Here is a 27054-nt window from a genome sequence, read left to right on the forward strand (position 1 = left end):
CTCATTTGAATGGAAGCGTTAACCACCCACAGCCAACAGCTTCGGTCCGGAAACAGCAGCAAGAGGATATGGTGGGAGGCTTATAAACAGCAAGCGATGCCGAGGCAGCCAACCAGGCCCCTGTTTACAGTGTCTGATAATAAAGAGAAGCCAGAGGGCAAAGGAAAAAGGCAACATATCTAAACACATTAAAAGAGATGCTTTTTTGGCAACCTAATTAGGACGTGGAACTTGCAAACCTGCTAGCATTAAAAATAAGCTACATGAAAGCAGGACTGACTTGCACCCGAGCAGGGTGATGTTAAACGTCACACGCAGAGGTAAGCGAGGGCGTGCAGCAGTTAGGCCCCGTGTCTTCTGGCTCTCACACCTCTTTCCAGGACAGATTTTGTATTTAGATTTTTAGGTTTCCTTCATGGAGCGGGACACCCCGAGGCACAGGGTGAAGCAGCAAGCCACTGCCCAACACCGAGCCCTGCAGACTGGCCCCACTGCTTCACCCTGAGCAGTTCAACCCGGGAGGGAGGCGGGTCAGGCTTCCCTGCCAACTCCCCGGCTCTCTGCCCCGCTACACTTCCTACAGCCTGCCCGCTCGTCGGCAGCTCGGGGTGCAGGATGAGAGGAGGCTGTCAAAGCCCCAGCTCAAAGTAAGCCCTGACAAGCCCCACACAAGCACAAGAAGTAGGCTGTGAAACGCGTACCTTCCTCGAGTTGCTGCCAGCTGAGATGTAAAATAGGAACTTAAATGGAATTAAATTTTCCAAAAACTCGTACTGTGCTGGGCTGTGAAAAACTGGGATAAACCCACAATGGGCTCCTGGGCAAAAAAAGCTGATACAGAGCAGAGAGAGAGTGGAGGCTCTGGGTCAAGCTCAGCTCAACATCCTTGGGAACTTTTCTTCCCCTCCAAACCGTGCCTGGTCCCGGCACCCACAGTCGAGGGGTCCCGAGCCCCTCAGCACCCCACAGCTCCAGCGAAGAGCTGAACACGGCAAAGCACTCGCGGCATCTGCTGTGCACCCGAGGGAGAATCACCACCACCGTTCCCCTCCCTTCGAACCCGGCTGTCCCGAGCAGCCAGACTCCAAACCGCGTGAGCCGACGGATGCAGAGCACAACTTCAAATCACATTTCTCTCTACTGAATTCCCTATTCTGATGTTAGATCCAACTCCAAGGCCAGCAACAACTCACTGGTGATCAGCAGCCACCAGGCACAGCCAGGTTCAGGGTACAGTAAAGCAGTCACTAATCCAGACACCCATCCTTCAGTCCCTCCTGTTCTCTCACCCGTCTCTGAGTGACTGCAGGAGCAGCTCAACATGTCTTCATGAAAGGAGAAGAGTAAATCCTGACCAGGCCATGTCCAGCACCTCTCGTGATTCTTTGATCTGCCAATTCACGGGTCTTGTAGCTTCACTGTAACTTGGAGGCAGCTGCTCTGCTCAGCAGCACAGCACACAGCTGCATGCAAAGGTGAGCCAGGGCAGCCAGCCCGTCTCACAGGAGTTGTTGGCTTTCACATCGGTTGCCCTCTGCCTCCAAAGCACATACTCGGATCTCGGTACGGGATGCAAGTGCCTGGCAGCACAGTTAGCTAGCGGCAGCCCCTGATCTGCCATTTCAGTTTCCTGATCGAGAGTCTGCAGCCTGAAGGCACAAGCCAAGGTTCTCCTCTAACAGCAGTTAAAGCACATCTCCCATCTTTCAAGCTTCCACAGAGGTGGCTTTCTATCTGGGGAGGAACATTTGCCTCCCAGCCGTTTTACACAGCAGGATGTGGCAGGATCAGGGTCTCTGCTGCTCTGCACTGTCCAGATGCAGCATCTGCAAATGATGCTGCACGTGGTCAGACAAAATCGGGGTTACAGAAGGAAAGCCCCTCTCTTACTGCAGCAAGGATCTGACCCCAGCAGGGAGACGAAGATGAGCAAGATCCAAAAGCAAGAAAATCTGGGTTACCAGTCCTGTCCCGACAAGCATGCATCCTCAAATGCACTCCATTATGCCCAAATTCAGTCTTGTCAGGGAAGAGAGAAAAGCCTCTTCTTCCTACAGAAAGCAAAAGTGCCCCCTTGTCATTAGGCAGAGAAAATATCATTTTCTTTCTGAGTTCAGCATAAGCAAAGTTCAGTGACTGAACTTGTGGATGTAAAGCATCAAGACAGGGAAGATGGGACAGTTTGTTATGGGCTCCCAGGCTTCTTTGAAAGCGCCAGGGTGACAAAGTTCCAGCGCTCACAGCCAGCTGAGAGACCCAAGGAAAGATCCTGCGTTTGAGACACTTACAGGCAAGTGCTAGGGAACTCATCCGGGAAGCTGCAAGGGAGAGAGGCGTCTGTGCTCAGGATTGCCTGCTCCCGAATACTGCCACACCCTGTCACCATCTGCCAGCTGCCAAAGTCTGTGGAAACGGAAGATCCGGGCAGAGAATGGTCCGCCGATCTGGGGCAGAGAGAGAGGGAGACGGCACGATCAGTCAGGTCACTCGGCCACATGCCTTTCCCTAACGCTGGGGCCAGGGACCCGCCGGGCTGACTGCCAGCAGTGCCTGTGCCGGCAGCTTCGACACTTGGGGACCAGGGTGCAACAGGCAGCTCTGGCTGGGCCCCAGGCCAAGGCTTTCCTTTGGAAGCCAGGAGAGAGCCAAGCTGGCTGGGGCCGACAAAGCAGCAGGAGCGCACCGGGAGCCAGACAGGACAGAGCCAGCAAGCAGCAGACGGCCATGCAGAACTGTGAAACCCATCAGCGAGATGCAACCGCACGTCCTGCCCCAAGCCCCTCACAGATGCGGACACCGTGCTGTACAAGAGGCACCCTCCTGTTGCTTGTTGTAGCTGTTAGCACATCCCAGGGTACGACAGAGAGTCAGGGTTGTAACTTGGTTAGTGCCGAGAAAGACTTAGAGATCCTTGGTTCAGCAGCCGTTAGAACGCAGATCACTCCCGGGGCATTAACGCCCGATGTGAACAGAGCCCATCACTGCTCAGGATGTCCTCAGGGCACCCACCGCTGCCAGCATCTGAAGATCTTTTCATTCCTGTGTTAGAAGAACGGACTGCGCCAGAAACCAGGTGGCAAAACATCTTTAGGATAGGAAAAATAGACAAGGGAGGATAATTGTTTGATGTATGCAGCCTCCCACCAGGAAAGGAGGAAGCACGAAACCTGGTAAGTGAATCTGAGGAGTCCCTCCAAAATCTCAGAGAAGAGGGCACAATCACTTAAGATGAGCCCAGAGCTCTTGGCTTCTGGGGAAGCAGGCAATTACTGTGCCCCGCTGCACAGCAGAGCGTACATAGCTGGAAGCACAGCCTGTGGCAGAGCTACCCAATTACACACTACCAAGATCTTCTGGATAATTTATCCAAGATCTGCTGGGCAGATAGTGCACCAGCTCCAGCTCCGCTGGGCCAAGGTACTTGCACGCTGTCTCCACAGCTAAGAATAGCAGCGGCGCACTGCAGCTGCTCCCCAAGAGACCAGGAGAACAGCTAGAAAGACAGGATCTCCCACAGCAAGGAGGACCTCAGCGAGACTGGAAGGTGAGGGTGGGGGGAGATGCACAGCAGGAAACCTGTTTGCAATCTCGATCTGATCTGATTCCAAGCCTGCCATTTAACTAGCCTGATCAATATGGCCAAGTTTCAGAAGTCTGAAACGCGGTCCTGCACTGGCTGCACAAGCGGAGAAGGGGAAGTCATGCAGCTCCTTGCATGGCAGCTTCCTATCACTGTGCTGTCGCTCCTGCAGCTCCAGTTTGGGGGTGAAACACCACTGTCTGGAAGTTCAGGCTCTGGAAAGGCATCACAGTGGAAAATGGGAAGAGCAGAGCTTCACCTGCTGTGTACAGCTCTTCTTCTCTGGCTGCTCAACGAACTGAGGAGTGAGGTTCGGAGAGGTGCTGTGAGCATTAAGTATCAGGAGAACTCCCTCTTGCAAAAAGGTGTTTGTCCTAGAGCATGTAACAGTGCAGTCAGGATGTGGGCATTTCATTGAAAGCGCAACTGCAGTGTCCAACCTTCTGGAGATCAGACAGGGATAACCTGCCCTGGGATGCAAGGAATTCGTAAGAGAAAGGGAGCAGCAGCTGCTCAGTGACCTCTACCCCTCTCCCTGCCTTTAGAAGACAAAGCCGAGGAAGTCAGCGTGAAGAAGGACAGCAGGCAGAGCGTTTGGGCCCAGAGCATGGTGCCATGCTGGAAGCACAGAGGGAACAGCGCAGGAAGCCAGGGAAAAGCACAGAGGAACACTGCCTCAGTGCAGAGGGAAGAGGAGGATGTCACCTCCCTGAGAGTACAGCACAGCCAGACAGGAAAGAGAGGAGTGTCACACGCAGTGACAAGAATTTGAGCTAAAGCAGTAAAGAGGTCAATAAGCAATGGGCTTGCGTGGAAAGCAGACAGGGACATGATACTGTCAGGCAAATAATGACCTGCTGAGCAGAGGACAGGTTTGGGGCCAAGCAGAGACAAAGGTTTTTGAAGAGGGCAAGTCTGGATGGTGGGGGGGTGGCTTGGGCTACGGCAGCATCTCCAGGAGAAGGTGAAGAGCACTGAGCAGAGCTCTGCAGTTCTCACAAAGGGAGAGCAGTATCAGGAGCCTGCCCAGGAGACTGGGCCCACACGGAAAGCGAAGGAACAAGACGTGACCTCGGGCCCCACGGACAGTAGCAATGCTCCTCTTTCCAGTATTCTCAGACACACTGGCCAGATGAGTCTGCGCTAAACACGGTGAGCAGAAAACTGTTTCCTGCTTTGGGTGTGTGGCCTCAGCTTCCAGCTGCTGGACACCTTCTGTAGTTATCAGCTAAGATTAGACTGATCTTACACCACCTCCTGGACATGGATCAGGTCACCTCTTGAATCCTTTCCTGGACAGGCTGGTAAAAGCGTCGTGTATCTCCTGCAAGGCCGACTCTCAGTGGCTCGCTAACCCTTTAGCCCTCCCTGGGGTCCCCGACCTTGCCAAGCAGCTGTGCAAACTCAGTCAAGTGACGTCCAACCTAACAGCACAGGAGTCTTGGAGTTCGAGGCACCCAATTCTGTGTCTCGCCTCCGGGCAGCAGAATAAACACTTCTCGATTAATTGAATAAACTGATTGACTCTGCAATGAGTCCAGGTCGTCTCTCTCCTGGCTTAGATATCTGAACCAGAGCCAAGATATTGCAGCAGACTTTCTGCTCTATCCCCAACGGCCTCTCAAGGGGGGCTCCTGAGGAAGTGTCACAACCAACAAGCATCCTGAACAGCTGCAAGAGACAGCAGCGGCCAAGGCTGGGTGAGACAGGGGGGAAGGCATGGGAAATCTTGCATTTGCACTGCAAGGGCAGCAGAGCTTCTTAAGAGCTGAACTTGGCTTGAGACCAAGACCAGATCTCTAGGGCGACTGCATCCCCGTGCACTCCAGCCAATGCTAGAGGTGAAAGTCTTCCTGTTATTTCTACCCCTGAAGGCTCCTTGTGAAGTCTTGCTGCAGAGGCCCAAAAAGGGCTTCAGTGAGGCCCCCAGAGCAAGTTGGGGCTGCTGGGACACCAGGACCAGTCCCCAGGCCTGTAAGAACAACATGTTTGCAACACATTACAGCCAAGCCAGAGGCTGGCTAGCTGCAAGGGCAGCGTGGAGGGTCTTGGGAAGCAGCCGGACATCCACAGCAAAGCTGACATGATTAGGGGAGATGGGACACAGCAAAACTTCAAGTCACTGTCTCTGCCACAGACATTTAACAGCAGACAAAAAGAGAATGAAAGTAAGCTTCACACCTCCACCTCCTCAGGCCCACGAGTGGGAAGAAACTCCCTCAAAAGTGCAAGATTAACAAAATTAGATTAGCAAAACAGAGATGAGCTGCAAGCTGTTCCTTCACACAAGGAAGGACTTCTAGCAGGCCATAAACTGGCAACCCCTAGCCTGGAACGGTTCCTTTTAATTAGGTCAGTGCTTCCCATGCAAAATGCTGCACAAGACAGGAGTATTTCAGAGCACACGGACACTTGCCTACCAGAGAAGAGCCAATACTGGAGGCAGAGCAACAGTCAGGGATCCTTCCCTTTCTTAACACACAAATGAGACGGGTGCCAAGTGCCAACAGCGAGGCTCTCGTCCTGCCCTGTGCTGCCCCCGCTCACCTGCCATATTCCTACGCACCTAGGACTATTTGGGAAGCAGCTCGTTTGCCAGCATATGCTCTCTGCCTTAAACTGAAGCGTTAAGTAGGTACCGTACACACAGGCAGACAGTGACAACCTGGAGTAAAGGGCAGCCCTTCCCACCTTTGCGTGGGAAAAGTTGGCAAGGAGTACTTGGCAGAGTGTTGTACCGAGAGCCCTGGCTGAACCCCAGGCTGCGTTAGTGCTGTAACAGCCCGAGCAGCCAGTCCTCTCAAGCACAACCACTTTCGATTGCAGCGCAGTCATGTGTCAGCCGGCAAGACCATTCTGTGGCCTAGTCACACAATAATTCCAGAAAACATCAGTGCAGACGACTCCTGTCCTGCGGCGGTCGCTATCCCAAGTTGTCACATCGCAGATAGAGCTTCCAAGCCAACTGGCTGTAAGGAGCAAGACACACAGTGCACACGCAGTCTTATCACTACCAACAAAACACCCAAAGCCAGAGGCAGCAGCTTCCCTGTCCCTCCCTGCACTCCCTCCAGACCCACACGCGAACCGCCTGCAGCCCTTGATGCGAGGGAGCTCTCTGTGGCTGCTGACCAAGGCAGCTCCTCCACAACCCAACTCCTGCCAGTCTCGATTCTTCAGATCACAGTACTTTGGGGTTTGTTTAATTGACTTAGCAAAAGCACATTCAGCCAAAGATTATCCAGCTGCTAATCCACATTAGTGCTATGTGCACACATGCTAAATCCCTGACATGGATACAGGGTTTTTCTGCAGTCATGGGACACTTACACTATCAGTGTCAAACGCAAACACAGAATATGGTGTGCAAGCCACAACCCACTTGCACGGCAGGAGTCCAAGTCAATGCACGCTATCTGCCATACTCAGAGCTCTTGGTTTGTAGAACAAGCAGCACCTTGTCCTACTCTGCAAATAATCTACGCAGTATCTTCATGCATGTTTGCCCTCAGTAGATGTGATCTCACCATTGGGTTGGGATCAGCTAGAAAGATTGCTAGGAATTTGCCTTTGTACTGCTCCGCCTAACAAGAACCATCCCAGGATTTACAGGTACCCAGGAGCCCTGGATCAGAGCAGGACTCCGCAGGCGGGCTGGCGAGACGATGGCAGCAGCCAACTGCTGACACGGCCTGGCCAGCAGAGGGGTTGGCTCCCACCGGCTGACTTGGCATCTGTGACTCTTTCCCTTAGGGCACCCCAGTTCCCCTCCCAGGCCTTTGTCATCTCTCTCTGCCAGCTTGCCTTCCCGTTCCCTCCAGAGCTCCCCGCCTGCCAGCACATGGACGGGGCTGTTTACGGGAACTACCTGAAGGGTACCTGCTGGCATTTTACAAGCAACTATTTTTCCTCAACTGCTGCTGCAGTGGTGAAGTGTTTTGTTGCTATGGCCACACAACCAGAGGATCAGGAAGTCAAGTACAGTAGTTCCTTCATCTTAAGATCCTTGGGTGTTAACCTGCCAGCACTGTAGAGATAAAGGTCTTTCTGGCATCATGATCAGCTTGTGTGCTCCAGCCTTTCCATCCTGGTCCCAATATTTTTCAGGGGTTGAAGGGAGAGAATTTACCTCTTCCTTCTATCACGGATACACTCCTCCTCCACCAAAAATGGAACTCCTCCTTTCCTTCAGGATGGAAAATGGTGGCCGAAGGTGTTGTGATATCCATTACGTGCACGGAGCTCACCAGGCAAATTCAGACTAACACAGTCCAAGCAGGGAAAACAAAGCCAGGTGGAGTGATAGAAACCCTTTCTCTGGAGACAAAATGTACTGTGTTCAGGCCCCAAAAAACACAAGCCATGTCAGCATCTGACAAGGCAACACGCTGCTCAAGTCCTTCACTGGCAGAGCTCCTATCAGTGTTGCCCCAGGGAAGGTGGGCAGGGAACAGGCCGCAGTCTGCCTGACCCAGCCATGGGCTATGAAGCAAAGGAGCATGTTATGTGCCGGAAGACTTGGTCTGAAAGAGAAGCTCAGGTCAGCTGTTGCCTTGACAATTCCACCCACTGCCTGCAAGGTCTCTGGGCTTAACTCCTCCAGCCTGCACAGCGAGAAGGGCAGAAGAAACCCAGGTGACACCAAAGATGGAGGGCATACACATGCACAGTCTCCAGCTAGCACAAGCGTGGCAGAGTAACCATCTTGGCGTGTAGCTGACTTCACCGCTTTCGCCCCACAACCAATTCCTTTCTCCTGTCCTCTTGGTATCAGGCTGTGCAAGGGGTTTGTTCTCCTTTTATCCCCTATTCCCTCCTCATGCACTTTTATTTCCCAATGTTTACCTCTTATAATGGCAGAATGCTGCAACTCCTTCTCAGGTTATTGCTCTGGCCTGGCAGTAACAAGCTTCCCCACCACGCCTGCCTGCTGCCTCAAGCCCTGGGAGTGCCAGCTCCGAGCACGTGACACCAATGGGCACTAATCATCCAAAAGCTTACAGACACCTCATCCAGACACAGACAGACAAAGAGCAATCGCTGGCTTTACCATCTCTGAGCCCCTGGAACGCAAATCCTAGGGGCTGTGTGATCAGCCCCTTCCCGTGGTGCGGTTCTGCCCCCTTTGTCTCTCCTCTTCGCTCTTGCGGAGCGGAGTCCGGCTGAAGCATTATAAACAGCTTCTCCCACGGCGCTGCTGCAAGCTCGCTGCCAGCCCAGCGCTGAACAGCCTGTCAGGTCTTGGGAATGGCAAGAGACCACACACAGGAACTGTGGCATTACCGTTGTGAACAAAAGCAGCCCCCAAGACAAGCTGCTTTTTCTCCTGTATTTTGTCCTCTTCTTGGGAGATCTGTTTATCTTACAGAGAATGGAGAGGTGGACCCCAGCAACAACTCAAAAATAGCCTACTGATCTCTTTCCCTGGGGGAACAGTGTGCATCACTTATGAAAACTGTCAGACAGTGATTTTTCTCTGGAATCATGAAATGTGGTAAGAAAGTCTTAAAAATTTTCAGTGCTTTACTTGTTTGTCATTTTATTCTCCATGTGATGAGAGAATACTAAAATTTGACTGGTGGCTGTTTCTGAAGGGAATCACTAGAAAAAAGATTCATTGGAAAACCTGCAGAGACTACACAAGCGTTTGATGCTGTTAACAGCAACCTCTTATCTAAGAGCCTCTTTATCCCCTGTCGGCCTAAACACACGGTGTTTGCTCCACAGGCTCTATTCTTTCTTCCCTAGCTTCGCTCACCACTCTGCTTTGCCCTACCACAGCATCAGACTCCAGAAGGGTGCCAGAATATCCTTTGTTATGGCATAAGATTAGGCTCAGGTCCAGGGTCCCCATTCCCTGGTTGCCCAGCAGGAACACACAGCCTTCCGGGAGAAATCCTTTGTGCTGGCACACTGCTCGCAGCTTGCTCCCAGCAGATTTTACCTCTGCTTGCCACCAGCACCCAGAGTTTTCCCACCCTGCGGTGTCAGGAGGGTCAGCAGGTGGAAAGGGTGACAGGACAGATGCAGAGTGAGGTCTGCTTGGTTTGAAAGGCTTCCTCCTGCACACAGCATGGCCATTTCAAACCCCCGTGGATGCATTTGACAGAGAAAGTGCTGTGAGCTTCAAGCATGCAGGATGCGGAGATGCCAGAGCCTGTGGACTTGAGGCATGCACTGAGGACGGGCAGAACGAACACCTAGCTGTTATTGGCATGGCTCCTCACTCCTCTAAATGGGCCGAGGCAGGAGTTTGTGTGTTTAATGGGCAGCACACAAGGTCAGGCTAGAGAGGAACAGGCCTCTTGAGGCCCATTTCTAGCTACAAACCCATGTGCTCCAGGATTCTCAGAGCCACACAAGTACAGCCCTCCACACCCTTTACCGGACACTTGTTTTGCTGAGAAATGCTCTACTCTGTCCCATCTCACCTGGACCTCGGCACTTCCAGTGGGCTGCTTCCAATCCTCAGGAAGTTATCAGAGTGGGTTGAGGAGGAGGAGCTGGAGGACTTGACTTCGACCAACCCTGAGGAAGGCAGTCTGTCTTCAGACTGCTGTGCCCTGCTCCAGAGCGCAGCTTGTGGTGATGATGCACAGCTCTTCCTCCTGTGGAATGGAGGACTGGGGTGAGAAAGCTGGCTTTCCCACATACTCCAACTAGGAAGCCTTTCCACAACAGGCTGGATTTTACCCCGGTAGCTACAAGCTCCTCTTTCCACTGAACCTGCCCTCCTCCCTCCCAAGGAACCATGAGTCATGGGTAACCGCTCAGTGATGGGGGTACACTGAGCTCAACCCATCTTAGCCCATTCTTTTATAGATCACCATCCACGTGACCTGGAAATCAGAAACAGGAGAATGCATCAGCCCACACATGCACAGCAATTGCTTTGTTTAGTCTAGCTGTAAGAAAGCCTCAAGCAAGGGGCCTCCCAGCAGGGAAAGACCATTTCAATCTGCTCTCAACTCTACAGAGCGTATCAGCCAAGGAGCTCAGCCCAGGTGGGCGTCCGTCCGTGCTGATGAGGGTGACAGGGGCACAATGCCAACGTTGTTTTCCCTTTTCATGATTCCCTTCAGGGACCACTGACCACTCTTCTGACCCTGTGCTCAGAGGTGACAGTCACTCCAGCCATAGGTGCATTTCAGTCCTCTCCCTGTCTGTGCTGACAACCCAGAACTGCACTGGCTTCTTTTCCAGCCAGCACATTCAGACTCGGGTGTAATTCACCATCCATTGCTGCATCAGGCCTTAGCTCACAGTACCATCCAGCTACGTGCCAAACAGGCACACATATTTGGACTAATGCACATCACTGCTGCTCCATGTTCCTTCTTGCATTTTTTTTTTTCTGGAAAAGTCCGAAGAATTTTTCCCCTTCCAAAACCACAGTGAATTGGACAGAGACCTCCCTATGTAGGCATGTAAGGAAAAGTCTAAAGCAAACAGACTCAAGGAGAAAAGATGCTGTTCTTCCTGGAATCTGGAAGGGCAACTCAGCTTTGACTGGGATCTCAAGCACTGTCAGCAAGTGCAGGTAAAGACAGGCTCATTGTACAGTGGGAAGCACGATATCCTCTCTTCACTTCTTGAAGAGTGTCCACTCTCAAACATCACACTACAGTCTTGCTCAAGCTTTATTCATCTCATGTTGTCATAGCTGCCAACATCTCCAAGCCCAGCCTGCAGACACGGGCTTGTACAGCTAAAAACCAAACGCCTTTCCCTGCAAGGGGACCTAGAGGCCACCTGTTTTCAGGACAACACAATGAAGCGCATCTCCTCCTCTGCTCCCTCACACCACGCACAGCCCAGCTCACCCAGCTTGTAGCAAGCCCTACCTGTTCTCCAGGCTACACAGCCACAACAGCCTGCAGCAAGACACCCAGGCCCAGTCCCCTCGCTACGCACTCATTGGCAAGACTCACAGCCTTCCCGTCCTCAAGCTCATGCCCACTGCATGGGCCCAAACCATCCCCATGGTAGCAGCAGCTAGCCCCAACACAGCCTGATATCTCCAGTGGGAATGAAAGCAAACCAGAGATCAGAAACACGTCACAAAATCAACTCCTGATACACACAAGTGCAGCAGACCTACTCCAGCATGCTCTGGCCACTTCACATCTTGTGAAAATCACTTGTAGGTTTTGTGCTGCAGGATCTAGTCTGTACGTTCTGAGCATTCAGAGCAATGTAAATGCTTCCAAGTTTACTACCCTGCAGCCAGGCAAGCGGAAAGTTGTTCTCTACTTGCTGCAGTCACTTTGCTGTGGATAGGTAAGCTCTGCGTGGTAAAGAGGACTCTGCACTGCTCACTTGGCAAATGCAATTTGGGACTCCCCATCCCCATTTTGTGGTTCCGTAGGAAGATCCTCTCTTCCCCTCTTCAGCATTTTATAAATTGAATCACAATGTGTTTTAGAAAGGTGGCTGCCACTAGCATGGCTGCAGGCTCAGTCCCAGAGGACTTCCAACTGCCTCCAGCACAACCCAGATTTAATTTAAAATAATTGCAATATAAAATAGCATCTTCACATGTGCTGAGGGAGAGGAGAGAAAAATTAAACTGAGAGGAGCAACCCTACAGCAAGGTTCTGAAATCCCCAAACAGCACCAGAAACCCCATGAGCAAGCGCAACGCCTGTCCCAGAGCAGCAGAGTCGCCAGACACCTTCCCCGGTCCCCACTCCCAGACAGCCGCCTGCATCCCCAGGTGAGTCCTGTGTGCCCTCTATCAACAGGGAGCACTGAGGACTTCGTATTCTCCCCCCAAAGCAGCAACCTGCTTCCAGCTCACAAGCCTCGTGCTGTTAGAAGGGCTAAAGTTTAGTGGGGATTCTTGGTCACCCAGCCCACCTACCACTAACTGCAGACGCTCCCCTGTATAATCTCTTCCATAAACTGATGAAGCTCCATTTTAGGGCGGCTAAACTTTGTCTTCGCTTTTCCCTGGGGAGGCTGCTGCCAAATGTTATTTTTCTGGTAGTTTGGAAGCATCTTTTAATAGTAATGAAATCCTTTCCGGATGAAGTTTAACAGTGAAACTGTTGAAAACGAAACAAAGCTGCTTCTGCTTTACTCTCATCAGGGGACGAACTTCAGGAGCATCCCCGCAGAAGCCTGACAGCATTTAACATGGGGTGGTCTCCAATTTTTTGGTGCAGAAGTTCCACAGCACAAGTTGCAGCAAAGCCTCTGACAGCCAAATTCCTCCCTCCACTGTAAAGAACCCACGCCACAGAGAGCAGACCTGGAGGGCAAAGGACTGCAGAAATATATTTTCTACTGTGCTCAGAGCCTGCCCCTTTTGTTCTGCAGCCCACTGAGTGGTTATCTCCTCACCACGCTGCTTGAGCCTGTGCTCCTGCTGGCATCAGCTCCACTGCTTCATAGGTGAAGCTCCCAGCTGCTCCAGGGGAACTTTCCATCCCTAGGGAGAAGTCGCTGCTCAGACTTGTGGTACTGCCTCGGTCTCTCTGCTCTAGAGAAAAGAAAACAGAGCTACCTGAAGACCCGCTTTGGTCTCGCTCACTTTCTCTCCCTGTAAGCAACGCACTTCCCGTTTGCCCTGGGGCTGTGCTCCTGCGAGGCCCCAAGGGAAGTATACCCATGTGTAGTCACCCTGATGCTGGGAACCCAAGCCCCCAACTGATCAACCATTACCAGCACCCTCTGCAGCAGCACTCACTGAGCATGCAGATCTCTTCCAGCGTGAAGCCTGGTGGCAAACTCTTCCTTCTGGGGAAGGAAAGACAAAGTTACCTCAGCCATGCTTCATGGCTGCGGGGAGGCTGGCCACAGCCAGATCTCTGTAGCACACTGCGGAGCAGAGCAGTGGGGAGTTAGCTGTGCAGGCGCAGAGGGGAGGGGATGAGGCCAGTGTGCAGCATCCGACCCTCCTAATAGTCCCACCCCACACACCCTGTGCTTTGAGAGGGTGGCAACAGGCGGCAGACAGACACGTGATTATTTCAGAGTCTACAGGGTGGGCTTTGTTTCTTTCTGCCCCCTCTGAAATAGGAAGGGGTTAATGTTTAGCAGTGTGTTAAACACCAGCCACCCCGCTCCCCCCAGCAGTGCCTGAAGGAGCTTGCTGTGCAGCCTGCTTGAGCCAGAGCACACATCTCCGGGTCCATCCGTGCTCAGGCAGCCACGGACAGTCGTTAAGCAGAGAGCACATTTCAGCATGGACAGTTTTTGAGAGCACAACGTGGCACCTCACAAGCCTCGGCCCCATTTTGCAGCCTTCAGAGTGCAGAATAAATTAATGAAAACTGGGCCAGGACACCAGGGCTTCCGTCTCCCCAAAGGAACAGCACTAACAAGCTCCCTGGCTCTGCAGCCCATGCAGCAGCAGGCACAGGCTCCTTACCTGTGTGACTTCACAGCAGAGAACTCCTCAGAGGTGATGTGCTTCAGAAAATTGAAGCAGAAAAAGAAAATCTGAGCAAAGGGAGAGAAAAGAGCGGTTCAGGAATGAACCCATGGCTCCATGCAGTCTCTTATCTTGGTGGGGAGGTGCTGGCAGAAAGGAGATAGCAAGAAATCTGTAGCTACCAGCCTCCAACGCGCCATGGGCTGCCACCATCCCATCCTGGGTCTTCTCTTACATGTTAAGCTGACCCTCTGTTCCCTGTCACGGGAGGCCCAGAAAGGAAGGTGTACGACAAACCTCCTTATCGATGCCTTGCACACATGCCGCAAGTACACAGCAGGTACTTCTGCCATGGGTGCAGGACGGAAAAGAGATGACCCCCAGCCGCTGCTTACACACCCAGGTAAGCAGTGAACCCAGCAGGACTAGCAGCGATAGAGCCGCATGCTCCACCTCGGCACCACAGCTGTATCACACCTGGAAGCATTCGGTACCTGCAGCACCTGCAGTCCCAAGCTCGTGCCCTGCCACGCAGCAAGCTGCTCTGTGGCATTCACTGCGCTGTGCCTCTGCCACCCCAGCCACCCGCGCAGAGCCAAGCCCTCCTCCTGCGGTGGGGAGCAGGAGCGCTAGAGGCAGCCACGCACCCCCTCGCCTGCCGCAGCTACTGACGCTGCCCTGGGCCAAGCAGGCACCAGAGCAGTGCAGAGCCAGCAGAGATCTGGGAAAGGAATGAATGGGAGGAACAATACTAATACAGGGGTCCTGGACCCCCGAAAGATGGAAAATCGGCCAGGATCCCGGCTCTGCTGTTCAGAGGCAGGGGATTCCTTAGTGAGGTGAGAGTCTGAGGAGCAGTGGATTAGCAACAGGGTTAGACATACTCCCCACCTCTTGATCGCTATCCAAAAATGATACTGCAGTGTACTGCAACTATAGTCAGAGCAATCATTTTTTGCTGTTGAACACTGAAAGGTCTGCAGAGAATCAGTTCCCCTGATCTTAACTGCCTCCTGGACCCATCTGTGCACCCACAGATACGTCCCCAAACACACACATCGGAACCAGCTGCTCCACGAGCCCGCTATGACACGCCAGCCACATGCAGCTGCAGCACCCAGGCAGGAGGGCTGGCAGTCAGGACAAGCACGCAAGACCACACAGCTTCATCTCCAAGCTCCCAGGAGTCACATGCCCCAAGCACCCCTTCTCATCGCTGCGCTGAACAGCAAGTCCTAGCACCCTTTCACCAGGGGCCTGAAAACTAACGGCACAGCAGAACTGGCAGGACTGACACCCACCAACCAAACTGTAGCCTGGGGTAAAGGCATTCCCACACCTTATGCATTGGGAAGTGACGGGGTAAGGCTCCTACCCAGTACTTCCAGTACGTGAACAATCTTTTTAGAGCCCAGCCAGACTACTGATATTACCAGAAGCAGGCAGTGAATGCTGCTACCATAAACAAGTACCCTGAGAACAAAGAAAAACAATGCTTAGCCACTGCCCCAGACCAGACACTCACCTCTTCTCCTTTACTGAGTCGATCAACTAACATGTGCCTGGAAAGAGAGCAAGGGAAGCCCGGTCACAAGCAGGAAGCCAGAATCAGCAGAAAAGCACAAGCTGTCAAGAATGGCCAGATGCTGGAGCCTCCAGGTAAAAAAAGGCATCAGCCCCTTTTGTCACAGCTCCTTTGGAGCTGGCTGCCCCAGCATCCGCCTTTGGTTGTAAGCAAACACCAAAGATGACTCCCTGAAAGCTCTTTCCCTGCTGTGCAGGGATCCATATGTGAGTAAAAGTTAGTGTGCCTACCCAAAGAGAAACCAGTCATAGGCCACTGTCAGGTAGAGAATCTCAGATGGCTCTAGGGACATGTGGATCAGCCCATCCTGCAAAGCAAATGAGAACAGCCTTCAGGCAGCAGCCCTGGGGATCGGGACTTGGGAATTCATGATCTACTGAAAACTGTCATAGTGATCCAAGATGTCCAGCTTCCTCGACCCGCCTGTGATACCGTGTCTGATGGCAGGACAGTACGTTAGGCTCCACATCAAAGCCAATCCACACACCCTCCACAGCCAAGACAGACAAAAGGAACATTAACTGCTCCACCACCACTTCCTGGTGACACAGTCACTCGCCCTCCGAGCAATCACCCCCAGAAGCAGAGCAGCTTAGCCAGGTACTCACAGCCCATAAGGAGAGGCGCAATAAGGAGATGAAGAGAGGAGTTCGATCCCAGCCGGATATACAGTGCACCAGGAGCCCGCTGTCATCTGTTCCAGGCAGGGGTAGGAAGGAGAAGGAAAAAACGGATGTTGCAACAAGAGGAATGACTTTTCACAGCAAATCTGTAGAGACAAGTTACTCTCTCTGCCCACAGCCCAGGCTCAAGAGCAGAGCTCAGTCACCAAGCCAGAACATTTTGTCTTGAATATAGCAGCCAACAAATTGCTCAGAGTGTCCTGGGTTGTCAGCAGCCCCAGCTGATGTGCTGTCCTGCTCCTGACAGCTGCTCAGGACATGAAGTCACTAGGTATGAACATCACTTTGCTACCCAGAACGTCTACCTACCCAGCTGCAACCCACTATCACAATCTATCCCCACATCAGAGAAACCTGCTCCAACTGAACACTTCTTCAGTCTCACCAACCTTCCTACTGATACACCTTGAGCAGAGGCACACACAGGGCACAACTCCTATGCTCTCCAGGAAACTCGCAGTGTATCCCAACACAACTACTGCAGGAGTGTCCGTAGTTGGCCGGGCTGGTAGACCCAGCCACAGCTCCATCAGTCCAACAGTGCTAGGTACAAAGACACAGTGCTCAGAGGTAACGGGATGACAACTTAAAATGACAGATCCACCTCAAGGAGTTGGGGTGGCTGTGACAATGGAGGCCAAAAGGGGCTTTTAAATATGCACCTAATGAGACCCTGGGTTAGGGGCAAAAAATACAGATGTCCAGTAAAATAAGAGCAAGCATCAACAAGCAGAGGAACAAATGTTTATTCTCTTCAGCTTTACAGCAGTAAAGCTTCACATCAAGTGTTCAGATCTTCCTCCACTCTTGGAAAGAGAGGGTCTTCCAGGGATCTGCAAGTCCCTATCTAAGAGAGGAGCTGGAGCCCTGAGATGCCAGGACCATCACTGTTTTGAAGGGAGAGAAGTGAAGCTCTCTATAAAGAGCTCTCTAAGTGGCACTAATACCATCCACTGTTCTTCTGGAGACAGCAGCTGCTCCAGTTAGACTGCTGGGAGCAAGGAGTTTGCCTTACCATCACTATTGATGATGGAGATGAGCAGCTTCAGGTAGTTCTGTGTCTGTTGCACAAGGTCCCAGCTCTGCAGAAAGAGAAATGTTGATGGTAAGGGTCTGCCCACAGCAAAAGGCTGCTCTGCAGTTCAGAACCCACCATGCTCTTGGCTTCTCTATCTGGAACAACAGCAAAGCAGAAATGACCCCGTGGCCATTCCTCAGAGTGACAGACTCCCTTGGTGTTCTAATCCATCTCCCCATCCTCTACAAAAGGCAGCCTGGACAAGAGACCAGGCATGGAAGAAAGGGGGGAGGGCAAAAAAAAAAAAAAAAAAAAAAAAGGCCATTTCTCCTGTCTGCCTGGCTGGCACAGAATCCTCTTGCCTGCAGCCCCAAGCAGACCACGCTCAGAGAGACTGACAAGAACCAGCAAACACCTGTAGAGCGCTGACCCAGTTCAGCAGCCCCCGGCAGACGTGCACTTTACCAAAGGGCTCAGCAGCCCCATTACAGCTGTGTATGTGGTGCAAGTAGCATGATGGGGTGAGCAGGCCAAGGTCAGCAGCCTGTTCCCACAACCCAAGCACCTTGCTCAAAACCCTCTGGCCCTTGTAAATGGCAGCAGGAGACTGCCTGCAGAGGGCTGACCCACTCCCAGCTGCCCCAGACAGGCACTGGACTTCTGCAGTAACACCCAAGTAGCAGCAGCAGCACAGAAGGGCTCTGAACTCGGACACCTCCAGCACTACAAGGTGTACAGGTGAAAACCATCAGAACAAGCTCAAGTGTGCCATTCTCAACCACTGTATTGTGAGAAGATGCAGGAACTCCAGCGGTCTGATCAGAGCCAGAACCAGCTCAAGGAAAATAGGATAGCACCAGCTAGGAAAAAGCAAAGAGGACACATGTTTCATTGTGACAGTGTTCATGGTATGAGTGACATCTGACTGCCAGCAAGAGAACACTCGCTGTCTGCTTGCATAGGCGCACGTGTGCGTGTAACCACACTTAAGACTACTGTCAGACAAAGAACATATTGCTCTGCCGTGAAGCCTGCACAGCAACAAAAGAGCAGGGAAATGGGGAACACAGCCTGGGGCAGAAAAACACGTACTTCCAAAGTCTTTTATCTGCCCAGTTCAACACAATCTTGTGCTTATGCCAGAAGGAATCATCTAATCATCCAGTCTGATCTCTCTATACCACAAAGTTTCGTTTAGTTCTCCCAAATACAGCCTGAAGCTTGCACTCGGCAACATCTCTGCCCAGAGAAGCATCTCAACTAGGGGCGACAGCTGATAGCTCCTTTGCCACCATGTTCCAACAGATCATCCTCAAAAATAACATGCAGGACTGCTTTCCCTTACTTGAAGGTCTGATTTCAGACTGCAGATATTTCCTCCTCAGATTGAAGAGTGCTACAGAATTAGTATTTTCTCCCTGCAAATGTACTTGCACATTAATCAAGTCAACCCTCCATCACCTTTGTGATTAGCTAAACAGACTGGGAACTTCAGCTTTAAGTGAAGCACCTTCTCCAGTCCTGAGACCATTTCTGCATCTATTTATTACACTCTTCAATTTTTAATAACCTTTTTAAAATAACGGCTGCTCAGTATTCTAGTGAACAAGTTTCTAGACATAAACATGCTGTGGTCCTATTAGTTCTGCTTCAACACTCCAAGCTACTTTTCCGTGATTCTGCTTATGCTGGCACTTAAAACATTATTTACTTCACTGACTGACAAACACTGGCCCAGCACAGGGAGCTCTGCTAGCTCTGCGGTGCTTCCAGCCACAGAGCAGAGAAGCATGACATGCTCCAGCACAGTCAATCACCACAAAACCTGGGGGGACTGGTAGGCCCACTGATGTGTGAAATGGAGCACACTGGTCAGCAGCATAAGGTGATGCTCCCTGGTATGAACAGACAAAGGTAAACCTCGAAGCCTGGGCAAACATAAGAGTTCAATTATCATTTGTGATGCTGTCACAGTAACAAGGAATGGAGACATCAGTTACGATTTTCTACTCTTCTCCCACAGGACAAGGACCTTGCACACCCACAAAGAAGGTGCCTAGCACTTGGCTCACGTCAGGGAAGGCTGACCTCTCTCAAGACTCTCCACAGCCAAGGAAGTCTGCCCACTGCAGGCACGTGCTGAGCTAAGATTATGGACACGGAATACTGCTTTCTGCTTGCTGGCATGTTCCTTACCTTTGTTAGTGACTTATCTCCCTAAGGGACTGCAAGCTTTACGCAAGCTACAGAAAAAGATCTGACATTAGTCATCTGCCTCGGAATGCCCCAAGCCATGGAGCTTTTCGGTAGAGGATTTCCAGTGTCATTCTGAACAGTCAACTAAGCAGCCTTGCTCCCACTGGGATGGTATACAGTGAGCCAGATTACGGCAACTGGAGCAAGTCAGACTTCAAATCTTTACTGATCCTTCCTGAACGAATCTCTGACTTTCCAGCAGAGATGCCTACTTTGCTCACCTGGTACTCGCTCCAATCAATATTCAGAGATTGGGTCAGAGAGACTGGGATACTTAATGGAGCATCTACGTAATCCTGAAAAAAACCCCAAATACAACTGGTCAGAGAAAAGCCATGACTCAAAAGCAGTGAGTTCCAGAAAAAACAAAACAACAAATGCCAAATGGTGCATCTAGAAGTAAACATCTCAGCAAAGCATCTGTGGATGCAAAAAACTGGAAGTGGTAAGAATGAACTCATAGCCTCTTAGAAGGACTAGTGGACAAGACGAACTCTCCCATGCTCCCAACGGTGGAAGTCAGGGACAAGGCATGTTAGTTTCCAAATTCCTGTAGGGCTTCTCCACTCAACCATCTGCCTCAGCAGGAGACAGAATATGAAGACAGAACTAAGAACAGAGACTATGAATAAGATATCAAGTTCAAAACCCATATCCCCCATGAGAGGTCAAGCATTCTTGACTTCAAGATAATGATTCATTTATTTTACGTAAGAATTTTACAATGAATAATTTAGTACATTCACTATCTGTTTTGTTTGTTCTATTGGTTTCCTTCCTGTGCTCAGAAATAAGCACACGACATATACACAGTCGCTCAGGAACTCTGAGGCAAGACCTAAGCCCAGTAAAGCCCACAGCTCCCCATTTTGTAACATCCATGTACCTGTTTCCAGTTGAATACGAGACCTTCAGCTGTATAATCTCGGTCTTTGTATTCCTTAAAAAATTCACAGCCTGCAAGAAAAAGAGATAATGAACAACCATTCAGCTAACCGATTAACAACTGAAGTGCCCTGTGGGACTGGAAGTGCTGGCAGCCCCAGGGTTCCACAGCACCAAACCAATCAAAACTGTTGCCTGCAGGAAGAGCAGAGCAGTAATCGTCAGTACAGTGTGCAGCACGGCCTCCCAGCAGCAACAACCCAGAGCACTCAGCACTGAACCTGCTCACACAGCAAAGGGCAAACTCCAAACACACAGCAAATGTGGAGTTTGAGGGACTGATTTCATTCTTTCCCAAATAAGAGGTTTCACCAAGGGGCTATGCTTTCCAGGGCTGCTGGCTTTTGCACAGATCTAAGGCATCAGCCTGACATGCTGAGTGAGAAGGAACCAGCAAAAGGAGGTGTCGGCAGAGCCCTGGGGAAAGCCAGCTTTCACAGGGCATCTGCTGCAGGTAACAAGAAAGGGCTCTGTCAGAGGCAGCTGTGATTTCTCTCACATTTAAGTCTTCTCTTTCAAACACGTGAATCACCCTGTCTGAAGGAAGCAGGTTCACGACCACTTCCAAGGTTCCCCCCAAGCCCTCCCCCCTCCTGAAGTTTATCCTTTGGTTCCATTCTTCCCAAACAACTATTTGAAGTCTCTGCTGCAAACTGCAGTCACTTAGTCACAGCTGAGCAGCACTATTAGCACTGCAGCTGCCTGCAGGCTACGCAGAACACCTCTCCCAGGTACCGTGTGTACCCCAGCAGCGCTGCAGTGCCCACATCACAGAGACACCCCAGTGCCAGGCACTGAACATGGGCAGCAATTCTGGCCCTGCAGGCCACAAGTAACTCCAATGACACCACCCCACCACCCCCCCAAAAAAACCAAAAAACACAAAAAAACAAAAAAACCCTACACTTTGTGCAAGGACAGGACTAGCCTTCAAAAAACACACAGACAGGGAACAATCTGTCAGCTGAGGTTTAACTCCAGTTAAACAACGGCTTAAAGCAAAGAATGGGCAATTATGGACGTAAGTATTGGCATCTACAAATGCCAACTATTAGTCAAATGTAAAAGAGGGTTTTCTGCACTAGAGAGCAGAAAAGCTTCTACAGATACCCCATTTTAACCCAAGTCTTTCACCCTCGACAGGACACTGTTTCACTCACCTAAGACAACAGGATCTCAGAATAACTTTAGAGGCAAATCACAAAACAGAAATTCTTTCAATGCAAACCTATAAACATTAAGAACGTATCACAGCATTTGGCCAGTCACTAGAGAGTTTGCTGATCCTTAGATGTGTATGCCTTAGATCTAACAGAATGACAACACTCCCCTCTGGACCAGCACTGCTGAAATTAGGCAACACCTGCAGGGAGAGTTTTCAGGCTTTATAAGGTTTACCTCTAGCACGGCAGTGAAGAGCTGCTGAAGGATCACCGCTGTCCCAGATGGCAGAAGAGGAAGGGCCATCACTGAATATTGCACACAACAGGCAGATCCCCACACAGTAACAACTCTACAGCTTAACTCCATAGAATCGCTTTTTCCTCTTTCCGTACAAACCCTGCGAAAGACCTGCGTGCACTGTCTCCCACGGTGTGTCTGATGAGGCAGACAGCAGCAACATACACCCGAGCCCCATGCTACAGAAACTAGTAACACTTATTTCTGCACATCTCTGCAATTTGCACTACAAACTTCATACAAATCTTAACGCAGCTTCTCTGAACTGTCACTAATTTCTATATGAAAGGAAATAAACGTTTTTAAAAAACACAAATTAAGGGCAACAACTAGCAATCAAGGAAAAGTCTGGGTTTGGATCATCCACAAAAGTTTTGGGGTTTTCTTCTCCCCTCCTTTTCTTTGTGTGCAAGGGAGAAAGAAGAGTCCTTTCTTGCAGACAGACCTCAAGCACAGCAGTCTCACATCCAATCCCATCACCGAGCCTGACATCAGCAGGCAGGCAGCGATACTCAGCTCATCTTTCGGAGTGCAGCAAGTGACCCAGCAGTGGTTGCTAGGCACAGGGACTAATATAGCCATGGAGATGGGCTGGAGTGGTCTGCGTCTCAGCCGTACATTGCAGCTCAGGGTAACAGTTCTGCCTAGCACTGAGAACATCTTGCAGTGGTGCTCTGCAACACTAGGACTAGAAAATACTCTAAAGAACTGGGGTTTTTTATAACACGGAGCAAGATATACATTTTGCATGAAGTAGTAGTTCAGAGTTGTGGGGGTGTCAAAGGCCATGTTAACCCCAGCTCCAGCTCTGGGACTTTTTCTCCACGCTTGAATCCATTAGAACTTCTGAGAAATTATTCTGCCATCTCAAAGTGTGCCTAATGCTGACTCACACCACCAGAGCATCCAGATTTATTGCACGGTTCTCAGTTTAAAAGAGCTCCTCTCCAGAGGGACCACAGGAGATGTTCAGCAAGCCACAGTCATCTCACCACACGCACACAAACAGGTAGTTCCCAGTTCCCAGAATGGATTGTCACCTGTACCTTGCGAGTCCCTCTGGACATCAGTCCTGTACCTGGATATGGGATGGAGAGAAGCATGAAATCAGCATAACGTTGAGCTTTGTCCACCTTCTCAGAAGACGTCACACTGCACAGGACAAGAGGAAAACAGCAGACATTTGTAGAGTATTTTTCACAGGGACACTAGGACCCAAAAAGCTGCCTGTCGCACCCCCCTGCACAATGACTTGACTCAGGAGTGAGCAGGGGCACTTACTCAACTTATTCAACACATCCAAATAAGCATGTATAGCCCCAAAATACTAAAGCTTTCCTATGGAACAGAGAAATACCTCCAACTGCTCCTATACACAAGCAGAGGGCTCCTTTATTCTCCCCCCTTCTGAAGGGGTGGGCTGTCACATCACCGCAAGCTCTACATAGAAAACCTACTCAGACTGCAGAAGACAGATTGAAGCAGCTGCCTTGCCCATTGACACAGCTTTCTCTGGCCTGAAACCCTGGGGTTCTCTTTACAGCATTGACTAACTGACCCTTCTGCAGGACTCTTCCAGGGACTGCTCCCAGGTTGCTGAGTGCATGCCCAATAACAATTCACATGTAAGGGCTACACTAGCTGCAATCCAAAGCCTGCAGAAAAACAAATGAACCCAGACTCACTTCAAGCCAAACTTCACCTTCTTGTTTTCCACCATTAGGTCACAGATATATCGGACAGACAGGTATCGAAGCAGCTTGATGTCATGCCCTCTGACCTTGTCGAACAGCTGGGAGTCTGCATTTCTGCAAGACAGAACAAGGTAAAGCAAGACGAGTGTGGAAGACTGACCACGCTGAGTCTGATTCTTTGCACAATACCGCCACAGCTCTTCCCTGAACCGCTTCTAGCCATAAGCCGCATAGCACGAGCCTCGTCTCCAAAGGTCAGAGTCAGACTCTGCAATGAAATGATACTGCAAACTTTGTGCTTAGGGTCGCTCCCCATGACTCACTCTGTTCTGCAACAAGCACTTAAGATACAGAAAGATTTGTCCAGCCTGGAGATGCACTTTTTGATGAAGTAAACATGTCTATGTAATCCAAATATCTTGCTAAATGGCCCTATATATTCTTGTCTCCAGCCCTTCCCTCTGGCAAGGGATTAGCAAGCTTCAGTTACATGGGGTTCACCCAGCCATCAGCATTTAAGACTTTTTCAAAAGCAAGGGAAGAAAAAGAAAGACTTCAAGTCTGGTGATGGTCTCAAGCCTGTACCCAATGCCCAGTCTAGAAAAGAGCAGAATTGAGTGGCTGAGTTTTGGTCCAAATTCCCTTTTCCGCACAGCAGTGATGCATACGAACCTAAGTGCAGAATCTTCCTCTGAAATGTCTTCTGCATCTGCCCAAGCATCATCAGAACCTCCTGCAAGGAAGGCATTAAGAACTGAAGCTTGTGTAAACCAACTCAATCCCCAATCTGACAAGACATGCGCATGTGCCCCACAAGGCCATGGTTTGGTGCCCTCTCTCACATATAAGTGCTCTCAATAGTTCCCTACACTTCCTCTTCCTGAAAAGCCCGTTTCCTATTGCAGGCACTCTCCCCTTGTCATTGTAAAGGTCTTAAGCAGGTCAAACCCATAACCAACAGCCAGAAGGACACCCCGATAGTACTACACAGTGCTTTGTTAAGCCAAGCTTCAGCTCCCACACTACAGACACACTATATTTCCCTGAAGAGCTTTCTCTAGAATCCAGTATATCTCACCATTGGCAGGATTTGATTCCCAATGATTAGCCAAGCAACAGTGTGTTCTCATCCTCTTTCTTCCATTATTCCTACCCACCAACAGTGTGTTCTCATCCTCTTTCTTCCATTATTCCTACCCCCGATGGCTGGGAATCAGTAGCCTGAATCCTTTGGGCCACCTTACTTGCCTACATGTTTCCCATAACTCTTTCTTTAGCCTCAAGTTCTTTTGTCACTGCTTCTTATGAGCTATGCCACTCTGTCCTGTAGTACGGTGCTTGGAAAGGGACAAGGGGTTCCAGTCTTTGCTCTGCTATGCAGGGCCCAATACAAGCAGGTCCATGCTGGAGCTCTGCATCAGCTCTCAGGAAGAGCTTGTTCTCACGTGCAGGTCACTGTCCCAGCACTGACCAGCCTCACCAGGCAGATAGTGACAAACGGCTCCTCACTCACCTGAGAAGATATAGTTGTAGCCAGTGCGCCCATACAGCTCTCCCCAGCCGGCCAGCGTTGCTGATCTGCAAATATGCTGGAGGAAGATTTTGTTATTAACCACGCATGCTCCAGGAGTCTTTCCCTTATCAGGTCTCTGGCCTCTTTGCTGTCATGTTACATAGAAATGGTTGGTTCCTACAGCTACCGCCTCTTGGCAGTCTCCCCTGCAACCCTTGTCCAGATTGAGCTCTCCAAACACATCAGAATCCCAAGTGCCTTCACCTGTAGCTAGTTTTTAAAACACATTTTTATCTTCAGTTCTCCAATTCACTAATACAGTCAATTCCTGTCAAGTAGCAACGTCCATGCTCTGTTAATACCCTGCTTGAGCCTTATTTCCACATTCCTCTGGGTAAGATTATGGATGGTCTCAGTACGACTCTAGGCAGTTCGCTCCTGCACAAAAAGGTCCGCAGGTTCAGCTCCACGATGCTTCAGTCAAGCCAGATTAAAATTGTCACAGGTATGATTTTGCTATTCATACAGTGTTTCTAAACTGAACTAAGAAAACTGAATTAAGCTACTCAAATTCTAAATGAAACTACCCCTACAGGGCTTCACTACAGTTTAAGCAATCCACATAAAAATGAACCTGATTTACTTTCTTACAGATCCCCTTGCAGGCAAGCCCACACATTCATAAGACCATTTATGCAATCTTGCCTCCCCAGGGAACAGACAAGGGAAACTTCTCTTTAGAGACCAAAGTTATTCAAAGGGAGCTCACTGCTGGGAAGAGTAAGGGGCAGAAAGTGACAATAGTTGTCTTTCTCCTCTCAAAGGCCAAATATCTTTGGTCCTTCAGAAGGGACACATGTACGCAGAAAATGTCAGCTCTTCGGTGCAACGCCTATGACATGTGGGGGTAAAATAGCCTGAAGTCCCCACAGATGACTTATGCAGCCTGGACAGCAAATGCTACCTACTACTACAGGCTGCCTGCTTGTACCTAAGACTTTTACAGCATTCGAAAAGGTTACAACCAAACGAAGACGTGGCTGCACAGTTCAAATGGCAGGGAGAAAGGTCATTTTCTAAGTTAACACAGGTAACCCATGAAGCTTTACCTTTCCCTTGTACAGAATGACTGGGCAAACAAATCGTCCTCTACACCTCGCCATCTTACTTCGGTTGATAAGGTCCTGCAGTTTGCCAACCTGCACAGTGCTCTCAAACCTAGTGGACAGAGATTTGGTTCAGTACACAGAGCATCTTCTCACACGTCTTTCAGCGAAGCTGCTACAGACACCCTGGGCTGTAATCCCCGTCCCTTTGGCCTACAAGCCAGCTCTGAAGTTAGCAAGCAAGAGGACACTTTTTTAACAATTGCTCCACAGCTATACCACATGTATGGACGCTTTTCTGTCTCCTTTTCTTCATTTTGAAAGACCAGCTGCACAGTACACGACAGCAAGCATCTTCAGGAGGTGGCAATACGAGCCCCGTCAGAATGGTCTGCTGCAGACTAACACGTGGATTACTAACGAAGGACTAACAGAGCAAGCCAGTGTCTACAAAAATGTACATTCTGCAGCTCAGCAATACCATCAGAGTGAATTCACTATCAGACTGCTAATTTTGCAAGGAAAAATAAATAAAATAGAAAATCAAAGCTTGAACACTCAATGAGCCTTAGTTCTGCTCACTTGAGCATTTGTGCTGCCAGGTGATTAGACAACTGTTTGTAAATCAGCTAGTGGGTTGAGCAGGGCTGTTAGATTAATGTTAGCTGCACCTGCATAACTAAGTTCTCTTTGGTTTTCCGGTTAAAGTTAAAACAGAAATCTATTCCAAGTTGGAGACATTTTGGAAACAAGTTCAAATTGTTGCAATTACCAGTCTACATTTGATAGGAATCCAAACTGACTTCCGAACTACACAGACCTTCAGGAAGGACCG

At 50.3% G+C, this 27054-nt stretch overlaps 1 protein-coding gene across 7 annotated transcripts in view; it reads right to left on the minus strand.

The window, feature by feature from the left end:
- MTMR14 (myotubularin related protein 14) overlaps positions 1 to 27054 on the minus strand; it is a 33988-nt gene that overhangs the window by 1336 nt on the left and 5598 nt on the right. For 2 of the 7 annotated variants that reach the window (XM_075432542.1, XM_075432539.1), the window contains exons 3-18: positions 26223 to 26331; positions 25114 to 25189; positions 24273 to 24333; positions 23592 to 23714; positions 22985 to 23058; positions 20387 to 20457; positions 19722 to 19796; positions 17242 to 17308; positions 16152 to 16237; positions 15774 to 15850; positions 15484 to 15520; positions 13956 to 14026; positions 13272 to 13321; positions 12926 to 13064; positions 10012 to 10188; positions 2289 to 2444 (exon numbers count right to left, since the gene is read on the minus strand). In XM_075432542.1, the coding sequence (XP_075288657.1) occupies positions 2289 to 2444; positions 10012 to 10188; positions 12926 to 13064; positions 13272 to 13321; positions 13956 to 14026; positions 15484 to 15520; positions 15774 to 15850; positions 16152 to 16237; positions 17242 to 17308; positions 19722 to 19796; positions 20387 to 20457; positions 22985 to 23058; positions 23592 to 23714; positions 24273 to 24333; positions 25114 to 25189; positions 26223 to 26331 (1449 nt within the window). Of the gene's footprint in view, positions 1 to 1961; positions 2052 to 2288; positions 2445 to 10011; positions 10189 to 12925; positions 13065 to 13271; positions 13322 to 13955; positions 14027 to 15483; positions 15521 to 15773; positions 15851 to 16151; positions 16238 to 17241; positions 17309 to 19721; positions 19797 to 20386; positions 20458 to 22946; positions 23059 to 23591; positions 23715 to 24272; positions 24334 to 25113; positions 25190 to 26222; positions 26332 to 27054 lie in introns of all 7 variants that reach the window. The other 5 variants (XR_012765229.1, XM_075432541.1, XM_075432540.1 and 2 more) reach the window with 5 other exon arrangements.

The sequence above is a fragment of the Opisthocomus hoazin genome, chromosome 11, assembly GCF_030867145.1.
Source record: "Opisthocomus hoazin isolate bOpiHoa1 chromosome 11, bOpiHoa1.hap1, whole genome shotgun sequence".
In the NCBI taxonomy this organism is placed as follows: Eukaryota; Metazoa; Chordata; class Aves; order Opisthocomiformes; family Opisthocomidae; genus Opisthocomus; species Opisthocomus hoazin.